Source organism: Hemitrygon akajei, chromosome 19 (genome assembly GCF_048418815.1).
Source record: "Hemitrygon akajei chromosome 19, sHemAka1.3, whole genome shotgun sequence".
Lineage (NCBI taxonomy): Eukaryota > Metazoa > Chordata > Chondrichthyes > Myliobatiformes > Dasyatidae > Hemitrygon > Hemitrygon akajei.
Window position 1 is genome coordinate 66,369,912 of NC_133142.1, and position 13,996 is coordinate 66,383,907.

The window sequence follows — 13,996 nt, forward strand, 5'->3', positions numbered from 1 at the left end:
AAGGAGATGCAGGCTGGCTTTGCCCTTTGATATCGACTTTCTCTTCTCCTTAATGAACAGCTTTATAATTTGCTTACTATATCTTAAATTCTACATAGATTTGCTGCACATTGTAGATTTCAATTCTATTTTTATTGAAAATCATAATAAAGATAGCAGGCATAAACCAAACATCTGCTTATTTGTTAAATATATGCACTACTTACCGTAGATTCCGGATTATAAGCCGCTACTTTTTCCCCACATTTTGAACAGCTTTGAACTCTGCGGCCTATAATCCAGAGCGGCTAATACATGTTTTTTTTTCATGCCGCCTCGTAAACATTTTGCCTCGTAACAGTAGACCAATAAAATTGATGAGTAGTTCACAGAGGTCCAATGAAATTGTACGATAAATCAAGCGCACTTTCACAATTAAATTATTGTAAATCAGTCATTTGTACTCACCCTCATCAACATGGAAAATACTCGAAGAAAAGCAAGACCCGAGCGCGTCAGACCCGATTAGACCCGATCGCATTGCGCAAGCGCGTCAGACCCGATTAGACCCGATCGCAATGCGCAAGCGCGTCAGACCCGATTAGACCCGATCGCATTGCGCAAGCGCGTCAGACCCGATTAGACCCGATCGCAATGCGCAAGCGCGTCAGACCCGATTAGACCCGATCGCATTGCGCAAGCGCGTCAGACCCGATTAGACCCGATCGCAATGCGCAAGCGCGTCAGACCCGATTAGACCCGATCGCATTGCGCAAGCGCGTCAGACCCGATTAGACCCGATCGCAATGCGCAAGCGCGTCAGACCCGATTAGACCCGATCGCATTGCGCAAGCGCGTCAGACCCGATTAGACCCGATCGCAATGCGCAAGCGCGTCAGACCCGATTAGACCCGAGCGAAAACGCTGCTTTTAAGTTAAAGTCGATCAATAACTTTTCCTGGTAGGCTGCAGTATATATATTTTTACCAGTCGCTAGGAGATATTGGAATGTTGTTCGTGCTGTTCAGTAAAAAAAGTATATGCAACGTAATTTGTGTTACCGATACGTATGTATATTTAAAAGTAGCGGTGCGGCCTAAAATCCGGTGCGGCCTTTACAATTAAAAAATTGATTTTATTTCTAAAATTAGAGCCTGCGGCTTTTAATCAGGTGCGCTCTGTAGTCCGGAATCTACGGTAACTGATTAACACCATTGAACAAGAACACTGTCTGTTTCTGGTGGAAGCTGTGATCATTTCATTCAAAATGCACGGTGCATCATATAAAACTAGCAGGATTAAAGTGCCTCCAAACTACTAAAACACTACCTGATGCACTGAAAATTGTCAATTTTTCCCAGATTTGATCTTCCTTTAGTTTCTTCCATGAGACCCTCACACATGGGTATGAACAATATGACAGTGTAACCAGCTGTAACATCCATCAGTGTTCAGAGATGCAAAGAGCTGCAGAAAGCAGTGATTCAATATTGCAAAACAATAAAACATGAAAACTTTGAAGTGGGTGAATAGGCAATGTACATACTTTGATAATAAAATTACTTTGAACTTTAAACTTCTGAAAAATAATTTAGATGTATCTTTGTTACTTGATATTCTAGGTGAATTTGGTTTCATTGGATAGAAAAAATGATGTTGAAAGCAACTGCAATTTCAGAATTTTTTTTGATGGGTAACCCAGTGTTTGTGAAATTCAAAATGTTGATGTTTCCATCAATAAATGAGAACACTTTGGAGGAAGTGTATTATCGTCCAAATTAGAATGTTTAATGATTCCAAATAGTGTTTAAGGCTAAGACTGGAATGATTTAAGCAGGTTAGGCAGCATCTATGAAGCGAATGACCAGTCAATGTTTCAGGCAGAGATAGTTCTTCCATGTGAGCTGGTGCTTCACCTGTGAGTCTGTCAGTGTCATTTATTACATCCAGTGCTCCTGGTACATGTTCTTCTATATTGGTGAGACCCTACACAGATTGGGGGACTGCCTCTTCGAACACCTTCTCTCTGACCTCTGCTATATCCAGGGTCTCCTGGTAGGCATACATTTCAATTCCAGTTCCCATTTCCACACTGGAATGGCTGCTCATAGCTTCTGCTATTTCCATCTTGGTAGTCTCCAAGCTAGTGGCATCAACATTGATTTCTCTAACTTCTGGTAATCAGTCCATTCTGTTTTCTTTCCCATCCCCTCACCACCTTTGTTTTCTCTCATGCCTATGGCCCCCTTATTCCTTTGCCTTTTCTCTTCATCTTCACTGTCCTCATAACCTGCTATCACCTCCTTTTAGTTCCACAACTCCTCTTCATTCCATGGTCTAATGTTCTCTGCTTTCAGATTCCTCCTTCTTTATCACTTTGCCTCTTCCATCTATCACCTCCCAGCTTCTCACATCATTCCCTTTCAATACTCCTTTTCCCCACTCACCTACCTTTTCCCCTCATCTGGACTCACCTATTACCTGTTAGCTTGTGCTCCTCTCCCTCTGCCTTTAATTTGGCTTTTAGCCTCTTGCTTTCCAATCCTGGTGAAGGATCTCAGACCAAAATGTTGACTGTTCATTTTCCTTCATAGATGCTCCCTGACCAACTGAGCTCCTTCAGCATTTAGTGTGTGTGTTCTTCAATTAATGCACTATTTTTGTGGCAGTGGTAAAGTTGATAATTTTTTTTGCTTTCAGACTGAAGAAAATGACATGGCTATTGTAACAGATCTGAACATTATTTTAGAATTAAATGATGTTTGTGATTTGAGCAGATTTATATCCAGGTAAGATTTCACAATTTAAAGTCATGACCAACTGTACGGTATTGTTTTCCTCTTTGTCAATTAACTGATCAAGTTCACTCTTGCTCTACCACTATAAGAAATAGTCATTTTTCTTGTTTAAACATTTCATTCTGTTTATACTTATAAGCTACCATTTTAGTTTACACTAAACCATTGAACACTGACTTTAAATAATCTCATGTGCCCTTGTGTATTTCAAGAAAGATATTCAATTAGCTTCAATGTCCTATGTAGTCTATCTGGCGAAAACCCCTGCTTTCTACCTTGCGGTGAGGTCACTAAACATTGAGCTTGTTACCCAGAGATTTTTTCAGCTAGAAAGAACTGTGTGGCCAAGGAAGAAGTCCAAAAACAAGTGTTGAAAGAAGCAACAGGATCGGGTACTGCCTGTCTTGATGAATGGCCCATTGTTCATTGTTGCAATCAAAGAATCAATACCTGAGTTAGTGATGGGTATGGTATCAGTACAGTGTTCAAGAGAAACTTCTTACCCAAGAAATTGGAGAATGATTAATGACATCTCACAGGCAAAGTGGCAATATATCCAGTCAAGTTGGCGCCTGTGTATAATGGACCTTTGGTCAACATCTTCTGGATAGATCGTGAAACCATCTTTTTCACTTCTTCTTATATGTCTTTAATGTTTGTTTCTTCTCTTGAATGTGATTCTGGAACTGAATTCTGGAGCCCGTGTTTTGCTGTTTGGAGAGGGTTTGGGTGCTTCAGCACTCTGCAGTCTCCGACAGGATTCCAGGTGGCCGAGGCAGTGTGAGTAAACCTTGTGGCAAGAAGGCTGCAGGATGGCATGCGAGCTGATGTTTGATCCCATTTTGACAATTATAGCTTCCATTGTTTGACAATTAAAGCGATGAGGGCATCAAGGCGAGTGCAGAAGTTTGGAGATTGTTTGGATGTTCCTGCACTCTGTGGTCTCTCAGGGAGGCAGACACAGCGTGCACAAACCTCGTAGTGGGTCGGCTGCAGGACAGGGCGCAAGCCGATGTTTGGCTCCATTCTGCCGCTGAAAGCTCCCATTGTTCACTGATTGAAGCAATGAGGGAGATTGAAGCATCAAAGAGGGTGAGCGCTGACTGCTTGCCTTTTGATTGGTTGCTCTGCAGCGGAGAGGGGAGGGCCTGCCGCTGTGCCTGGAGAGTGTTGTCCAGGTTTTTCCCTGCATTTTGGGTTTGGAGTTTGAACTATAGATACTTTTTTTTCAGTCTTATAGTTTTTATATTTTGTGGGTTTTTTTTCCCGATCTTCTGGGTTTTTTTGTGCAGGGAGGGAGTTTTGGGGGATGATGTGCCTATTCCATTTTTTATGCATGGAGGTTGGATTTTGGGGTTGATGATCATGCTGCCTTTCTTTTCTTGTGTTTATGACTACCTGGAGAATTGATGAATTTTGAGATGTATACTTTGATAATAAATGAATATTTGAACCTTTGAATTCCAGACTAAACTTGAATCAACAAAGGATACTTGTCAGTTATTCAGTTATGGCAGGGCTTGAACACTGTCATCCCTAATGAAATTAAATCAAATGACATAGGCATCACAGGGCTTTACTTCCAGATGAGCTCAATGTCTTCTATGTTTGCTTTGACTGTCAAAACATGGAGGAACCATCAGGAACTCCCACAGCCCCCCATGATCCTGTGATTTCAGTCCCTTGAGGCAAATGTACAAGCATCCAGCTCAGACGGGGTACCTGGCCAAATACTAAAGGGTTGTGCTGATCAACTGGCTGGAGTGTCCTCTCTTCAGCATTCTGAGGTACCCACCTGCTTCAAGCAGGCTTAGAAGAATGTAGCAACCTGCCACAATGACTATCATCCGGTAGCAATTACATCCATAGTGATAAAGTGTTTTGAGAGGTTGATAATGAAACATTAACTCATGCCTGATAAGTGAATTGGATCCACTGCAATTTGCATACCGGAGCAACAGATCCACAGTAGATGCCATCTGATTGGCTCTTCATTCAACTCTCGAACATCTAGACAGCAAAGATGCATGCATTAGGATGCTCTTTATCGACTGCAGTTCAGCATTCAATACCATCATTCCCTCAAAGCTAATCAGTAAGCTTCGATCAGTGATCAATAAGGTGTACTATGTTAATGGAGATCATTTAGCAGATCTGCTACACAATCTCCATCAATACAGGTCCACCACAAGACTATGTGCTTAGCCCCCAATCTACTCGCTTTACACGTATGACTGCGTCTCTAAGCACAGCTCAAATGCTCGTTTCAAGTTTGCTGATGACACAACTGTGCCAAATCAGCACTTAGGAGGGAGACTGAAAATCTGCCTAAGTTGTGCGATAACAACAATTTCTTACTCGATGTTAGCAAGACCAAGGAGCTGATTATTGACTTCAGGAGGAGGAAACCAGAGGTCCGCGTGCCAGTCCTCATAGGAGGATCAAAGGTGGAGAGGGTCAACAACTTTAAATGTTTTTATGTTGGAGGGCCTGACCTGGGCCCAACCTGTAAGCACAATTACAAAGAAGGAGCAGCAGTGCCTTTATTTCTTTAGAAGTTTATGAAGCTTTGGCATGACATCTAAAACTTTGACAAACTTCTATAGATGTATGGTGGAGAGTATATTGACTGGCTGTAGTCAGGTATAGAAACACCAATGCCCTTGTATGGAAAATCCGACACAAAGTATTGGATACGACCCAGTCCATCATGGATAAAGTCCTCTACATGAAATGTTGTGGCAGGAAAGCAGCGCCCATCATCAGGGATCCCCCACCCACGTCATGCTCTCTTCTGCCAACAGGAAGAAGGTACAGGAGCCTCAGAATTTGTACCACCAGGTTCAGGAACAGTTATTGCCCATGAACCATCAGGCTCTTGAACCAAAGAGGATAACTACACTCCACTTGCCTCGTCATTGAAATGTTCCCATGACCTGTGGACTCACTTTCAAGGACTTGTCATCTCATATTCTCGATATGTAATGCTTGTTTATTTATTATTATTATTTCTTTCTTCTTGTGTTTGCACATTGTTGAGTTTGTTGTCTTTTGGTTACTGATTGAATGCCCAAGTTGGAGTGGTCTTTCATTGATTCTGTTACGGATTTATCAAGTATGCCCACAAAAAATGAATCTCAGGATTCTATATGGTGACATATTTGTACTTTGATAATAAATTTACTTTGGACTTTGACACTCCTGACATGTCTCATAAAATAGTGCAAAGCTTTTAGTGAGGGGAGCACCAGAGGGAGATGGAGAGCAGGCAAGGAGTGAGTGATTGTGAGAAAAATGGGAGAGAGAAAAAAAGAGGGGAAAAAAGGAAAAAAATAATCAATCAATCAATCAATAAGGGATGGGGAAAGAGGGGGAGGAGGCACATTAATGGAAGCTAGAGAAATCAATGTTCATGCCATCAGGTTGTGGCTACCCAGATGGAATATAAGGTGCTGTTCCTCCACCCTGAGTGTGGCTTCATCTTGACAGTAGAGGAGGCCATGAACAGACATATGGAATGGGAATGGGACATGGAATTAAAATGTGTGGCCGCTGGGAGATCCTGTTTCCTTGAGCGGACAGAGTGTAGGTGTTCAGCGAAATGGTCTCCCAGTATGTGTCGGGTCTCACCAATATAGCCTAGCTCCCCTCCCCCTTTCTTTTTCCCTAGGCCTCCCGTCCCATGATCCATTCCTTTCTCCAGCTGTGTATCCCTTTTGCCAATCAACTTTCCAGCTCTTAGCTTCATCCCTCCCCCTCCTGTCTTCTCCTATCATTTTGAATTCCCCCCCCCACTTTCAAATCTCTTACTATCTCTTCTTTCAGTTAGTCCTGATGAAGGGTCTCAGCCCGAAACGTTGACTGTACTTCTTCCTATAGATGCTGCCTGGCCTGCTGTGTTCCACCAGCATTTTGTGTGTGTTGCGTGAATTTCCACCATCTGCAGATTTCCTCATGTTAACATTCTTATAAATCTCCTCTGCACTATTTCTATAGTTTCCACATCCTTCCTGTAGTGAGGTGACCAGAACTGAGCACAGTACTCCAAGTGGGGTTTATATAGCTGTAACATTACCTCTTGGCTCTTAAACTCAATTCCACAGTTGATGAAGGCAAATGCACAGGATGCCTTCTTAACCACAGAGTCAACCTGTGCAGCAGCTTTGAGTATCCTATGGACTCGGACCCCATGATCCCTCCGATCCTCCACACTGCCAAGAGTCTTACCATTAATACTATATTTTGCCATCATATTTGACCTAGCAAAATGAACCACTTCACACTTATCTGGGTTGAACTCCATCTGCCACTTCTCAGCCCAGTTTTGCATCCTATCGATGTCACACTGTAACTTCTAACAGCCCTCCACACTATTCACAACACCCCCAACCTTTGTGTCATCAGCAAATTTACTAACCCATCCCTCCACTTTCTCATCCAGGTCGTTTATAAAAATCATGAAGAGAAAGGGTCCCAGCACAGATCCCTGAGGCACACCACTGGTCACCGACCTCCGTGCAGTATATGACCCGTCTACTACCATTCTTTGTCTTCTGTGGGCAAGCCAATTCTAGATCCACAAAGCAAAGTCCTCTTAGATCCCATGCCTCTTTACTTTCTCAATAAGCCTTGCATGGGGTACCTTATCAAATTCCTTGCTGAAATCCATATACACTACATCTACCGCTCTACTTTCATCAATGTGTTTAGTCACATCCTCAAAAAATTCAATCAGGCTCGTAAGGCATGACCTGCCATTGACAAAACCATGCTGACTATTCCTGATCATATTATGCCTCTCCTAATGTTCATGAATCCTGCCTCTCAGGATCTTTTCTATCAACTTGCCAACTACAGAAATAAGACTCACTGGCCTATAATTTCCTGGGGTCTCTAGAATAAGGGAACAACATCTGCAACCCTTTAATTGGCTGGAACCTCTCCTGTCCATATTGATGATGCAAAGATCATTGCCAGAGGCTCAGCAATCTCCTCCCTCACCTCCCACAGTAGCCTGGGGTACATTTTGTCCAGTCTCAGAGACTTATCCAACTTGATGCTTTCCAAAAGGTCCAGCACATCCTCTTTCTTAATGTCTACATTCTCAAGCGTTTCAATCCACTGTAAGTCATCCCTACAATTGCCAAGATCCTTTTTGGTAGTGAATAGTGAAGCAAAGTATTCATTAAGTATCTCCGCTATCTTCTCCAGTTCCATACACAAATTTCTACTGTCACACTTGATTGGTCCTATTCTCTCATATCTTATCCTCTTGCTCTTCACATACTTGTAGAATGCCTTGGGGTTTCCTTTAATCCTGCTCGCCAAGGTCTTTTCATGGCCTCTTCTGGCTCTCCTAATTTCATTCTTAAGCTCCTTCCTGCTTGCCTTATAATCTTCTAGATCTCTATCATTACATAGTTTTTTTGAAGCTTTCGGAGCTTTTCTTTTCTTCTTGACTAGTCTTTGTACATCACGGTTCCTGTACCTTACTATTCTCTCCTTGTCTCATTGGAACATACCTATGCGGAACACCACACAAATATCCCCTGAACATTTCTGCCACACAGTTCAGAACACTGGCCTCACAGACATACTTCCTGTTTCTATACAATTAACATACTTCGCCTCGACCCGTTATCGCTGTAGCTCCGTTGAGCCAAAGCCCTCTTACACTGTCTACCTCTACTCCATTGCCCACTGTCTCCTTTTAAATTCTTCCCACTGGTCTAACTTGCTGACGTCCACGCTCTTGCACAGTCCTTACTTGATCAAAATGTCAGAAGTAAGATGTTCATTGCAAAACTTCTAGTCTCTGATTTTTGTGGTAGTCTCAGCTGAGTTTGTTCACTACAGAGGAATAATTGATAGTTTTTGCTATGAATACTTGGAGGTCATGCTTAAATACTCTGTTTAAGATGGATGTTGCCAGAAATCTTCCTTTCCACTTGCCAATGCAAGCTTAAATGTTTTCCCAGTTAGTTTCATATTGACATGCTGGCAGTCTTCCTTGACGTAGGCTACAATCACAAACAAGAGAAAATCTGCAGATGCTGGAAATCCAAGCAACACACACAAAATGCTGGGGGAACTCAGCAGGCCAGGTAGCATTTATGGAAAAGAGTACAAGAATCCTATCGAAGGAACTTGGCCCAGAATGACGACTGTACTCTTTTCCACAGATGCTGCCTGGCCTGCTGAGTCTCCCCCACTATTTTGTGTGTGTTGCTTCACTTAGGATAATAGTTTGTACCTTTGTGGTGAACTCCATTTTGAATGTCATCTAGTATGGCTTAGGAACCTTACTTTGGTGTATGAGTTTTTATTTAACTGTTTGCGATGGAAAGATTGGGTTTTGCTTTGATGATGTCTGTATGGAGTTTATGCTTTTTCTCCCCCCTGTGACTGTGTGAGTCTTACTGGGTATGCCACCTTCCTTCCATATCTTAAAATGTGCTATTTAGTAGGTCACTGGACAGTAATTGAGTGCTATATAAATTGGGGGAAGGGAGTTACTGGGCCTATGAGTAAGAATAAATGCATGGAAAAAAGTGGAGTATTTTGACAAAGAACACTTGAGAGCCAGTATAGAATCAGTGGGCTGAATGGCTCCTCCTGTGTTATTAGAAAATATAATTATTAAGAAAAAAACTTCAAAGTGTAGTCTTTGAGTGAAACTCATTTTATTAATGCTGATACTTTTTGCTGCTATAAGTGGCCTTTTGTTTGAGATACTAGTGTAGCATCATTTTCATAGATCAACTTACTGAAAAGTTTTATGTGCCCACTGTAGCTAACCCTACGCATCATGTAGCTGTGAAAGAAATCAATCACATTTTGCAGCTTCAGCAATCAGCCTCTTTACTAACTTCAACTGTTCCCACTCAAACAATTAAGTGTCTCATTGAGTCTGATAAGGTCTAAATGTGATGGGGTTTTCTCTTTTGTTCATGACATTCCTGTTGCAGCTGCTAAATTGTGGATAAAATGTGGATCTCATGGTTCTAAAATGGCTTGTGGATTTCTGAATTACTTGGGGAATTCTGAACAGAGCAACCATTAGTAAATTTTCCTGCTTTTATTCTTATGACACAGGGATGGCATTCTATACACTTGTCACAAGAAAAGGTCTTGTTGTCTCCTTTGAAATTTCTGTCTCATTCATGTAAATTTGCATAATATTTGAAGTACAGTCTAAGCAAATCACTAAACAGTTAAACAAGACTTTCTCCAATTTGTTGTTTTAGTCCAAGATATTTTCTGTCTGTTTCCAGATTCCAGAAATTGCTGCCAATGTTCTGCTTCAATTTTGTTAACAATCTATGAATATTAACTTTTGTTTCTACTTTTTAATGACACCTCTCTTTGGAGCAGCCTTCTTCTATATCTTTAGGTTCATTAATTACTCTGCCTTTCTTTCTGGACCCCCGAAAGGACATATTTTATCTTGTGCTCTAGAAATCTTACATCTCCTAGAAGCATCTCCAATTCCTGCAATGAATAGTTGAGGGAAAAAAATCTTTCCCTTAAAATTTTGCATTTCCATCTTTGTACTCTGTAACCTTTCTGCGGAACACACCACTGTGAAAACACTATGTTCTCTACCATTGTTCAGTTTTAGGGGCACCCGAATAACATGGATCTCTGGCACTTGGTGTTTGAGAAACATCTCTGTAGATTCCAATCCCCTCTGTGATGCTGCATGACTTCCAAAATTTTCACTGTGTTGAACCTTGACTGCTGTTACAACCTTCACTACTGTCAATTACTTTGAGAAATGCTGGTTTTATAGTTCAACCTTGAAAAATTTTAAATTTCTTTTCACTAGTAAATATGCCCTCGCCTCCCAACCCAGTCAAATCTCCCAGCCCTAGGCTTTGGGTGCTATGGGAGATGATCTTCTGCCATCTCTAAGGCACATCTGACTTTTGTCTTTCCACTTCCCAAGCCTCCAAAATTGCACTGTAAGGAAAATAGATTGTAGAAATTTGAAATAATGTAGACTATTAACAGCTAAATAAGTGTTTCTTTTCAGATTTTTTTCTTTTGATTATACAGCAGGTTAAAAACTTGAAGGTCCTATAGTATTGTTCATAGCCCTCCAGTAATTCCAAAATGCTTTCCCAACTTCACCTTTTTCCTTGTAACCTCACCATCCTTTATCCCAACATTTTCGTGTTCTTGTCTTGATGCTGCAGTGTTTCCTCTGTTAGCCATTTTGTTATCTTTCACATTCCCCTTTAAACTCTGTTTAAAGAATACCTCTGATTCTTCCAAATATTTACCACTTTATCTTGCTATTTATTTTGTATAACCACACTTAGTATGGGATCTTTATTCAAGATGCTATAGTAATGCAAACTGTTAAGATTGAAAACATGTATACTGCTTATGGTGTGCAATGAAATAGACAACTTATTGCTTAAAATAAGTTGAAAACCATGAAATTACGGCCAACTGCATTTCAAAAATTGTATGTTTTTCCCTAATTATTTTTCTGTAATTCAAAGGTGTTCTTTATGGAGACCTCACAGGAATGTAAGTGTAGAATACAGCTTAATGTAGTGTCTAAGAAGGGTTGCTTTGCTTTTCTGTTGGCCAATATGTTATATAACGTGGAAACATTTTGAAACATCTGGAAAATATTAAGTTGAACGAGGACTTGTGTTGGCACAATCTTGAAGGATAATTAAATACAGCTGGGTAATAAATTTTAGCCAAAATTTAAGGATCTGTATATTTGGTTAGGTTTTATTTTCTCCTGAGGATATATATTTTGTTAAGAACAGAATACTGCAGTCAAGTATATATGATTTTCACATTGAGGTTGGATGTTTTGCATGAAATATTTTTCCATTAGTTCTGCACTAGCCATTGAAATCAGGGTGGGGTGGAAATTAGTCTTGGATTTTTTTCAGAATGAACAGCCATGAACGAGACAGCCGTTTTCCACACAGTCTCATTGAAATTTATGGAAAAGGAAACTAATAATGCACAATGATTTTCCATTCTTTGGTTGCACTCAGTTCCCCTCCCTTACATCTTTTTAAGTACATTAATGACTGAATTGTTCTTTCTTTCTACTCTCACTCGTAATTAGAAAGTTTTGTCAACATTTTGGCAAAACTCTACCCTTGCATCACTATTAACTCATTGAAAACTTTCATAACCATATTCAGACTCCCACAAAGTTTTTTCACTCCTATTTCTGACTCTTTCCCTATAGTTCCTCTATTTCTCCTTCAAGGGATGGGATACTAACAAATAGTCATCAGAAGCCTCTCGTCTCCTAAATTACCATATAATTGCTTTGACCCTGCTTGCTGTTATCACCCATTTTCCCATCTCTACAGCACCTTACACTAACATATCCAATGTGCCTTTTTTCTGATTTATAGATTTCCTACTTGTCTTGGAGGACTAGATCCTGATTTGATTCTCTTGTATTTACATTGTCCTTTGGTATACATTTGTGAGCCTACTGACCAAATTCAATAGGAGGATGATTGAATTGCACATGGTCACCAAGATCCTATTATCTTGACTTAGAATAAATACAAATATTGCATTTCAAATAAATATAGCCTTTTGGAGAAAGAAGAGTGCAGGACTGGCCAACTTCATCAAGTCAAGTCAAATGGCTTTTTATTGTCATTTCAACCATAAACAGCTGGTACAGTACACAGTAAAAACAAAACAATGTTCCTCCAGGACCATGGTGCTACATGAAACAACACAAAACTACACTAGACTATGTGAGACAACTCAAGGCTACACTAGACTACGTAAAATAACACAAAAACTACACTAGACTACAGACCTGCACAGGACTACATAAAGTGCACAAAACAGTGCAGGGCAGTACAATAATTAATAAACAAGACAATAGACACAGTAGAGGACAAATTTCAATATAATAATAAATGATGTAGATGTCAGTCTAGACTCTGGGTATTGAGGGTATTGGCCAATTTTAAGTTATTTATCTATTATTGCTCTGTCCTATTTAGCACAGGACAATAAATGATTTGCTCGTTTGAAAGATAATTTGTACAAGAACAAATGGTTGTACAAAAAGAAATGGTTTCATTCATAACAATTCTATTATGTCTGTGAAAAGTAAATTAATGAGAGTAAGGTAATGGAGGCTATTTCATCATTTTGGTCTCATATTGTGTACCCGATGCACAATCAGAAGCAACATTTTTCAGGACTGATTGATTCTTAGAGATAGACATTGGAGGCCCCTGCACATTGTTATATTCCATACTCTGCTGGAAGAATGTCATCTCTCCAAAAAGGAGCAAAAAATATGTACCCAGTGGTCACAGTAGTTACTATGTATATATTCAGTGACTTTAGCTAAATGTAATCACAAACCAGAAAATCTGCAGATGCTAGAAATCCAAGCAACAGACACAACATGGTGGAGGAACTCAGCAGGTCAGGCAGCATCTATGGAAAAGAGTACAGTCAACGTTTTGGCCGAGACCCTTCAGCATTACTGGAGAAAAAAATGATGAGTAAATTTAAATTGGGGGGGGGGGGGGGAGAGGGGGAAACAAGGCGATAGATAAACCAGGAGGGAGAGGGGTGAACCAAAGAGCTGGGAAGTTGATTGGTGAATGAGACACAGAGCTGGAGGAGAGGGAGAGGACAGACGGCCATGGAAGAAAGAAATGGGGAGGAGCACCAGAGGGAGGTGATGGGCATACAAGGAGATAAGGTTAGAGAAGGAAAAGGGGATGAGGAATGGTGGGAGGGGGGTAATGCTGGAAGTTCACAATCAACCTGCTGATAAGGGGGATGCTATAGCAGTTTGGTGGACTGACTTTTACTTTGCTGAGGCCCAGCGACAACTCTCAGGCACCTCCTTTTCTCACCACTCAAATAGAACTCCATTAAGGAGCACCAGACCATTGTCTCCCACACCATCACCAACCTTATTAGCTCTGGGGATCCCCCGTCCACTGCCACCAACCTCATAGTTCCCTCACCCCGCACCTCCTGTTTCTACCTCCTACCCAAGATCCACAAACCTGGTTATTCAGGTAGACCCATTGTTTCAACTTGTTTCTGCCCTACTGAACTTATATCTGCTCGATATAACTTGACTGTGTCTTATCCCCCCACCCCCCCCAATTCAGCCCCGTTCTACCTACATCCGTGACACTTCACACACTCTGGATCTTTTCAATGATTTCAAGTTCCCTGTCTCC

General features: G+C 40.9%; 1 protein-coding gene across 1 annotated transcript in view; it reads left to right on the forward strand.

The window, feature by feature from the left end:
* Nucleotides 1–13,996, forward strand: part of cenpp (centromere protein P) — a 304,546-nt gene that overhangs the window by 45,436 nt on the left and 245,114 nt on the right. The window contains exon 5 of the mRNA XM_073072681.1: nucleotides 2,680–2,768. Within this exon, the coding sequence (XP_072928782.1) occupies nucleotides 2,680–2,768 (89 nt within the window). The remainder of the gene's footprint in view (nucleotides 1–2,679; nucleotides 2,769–13,996) is intronic.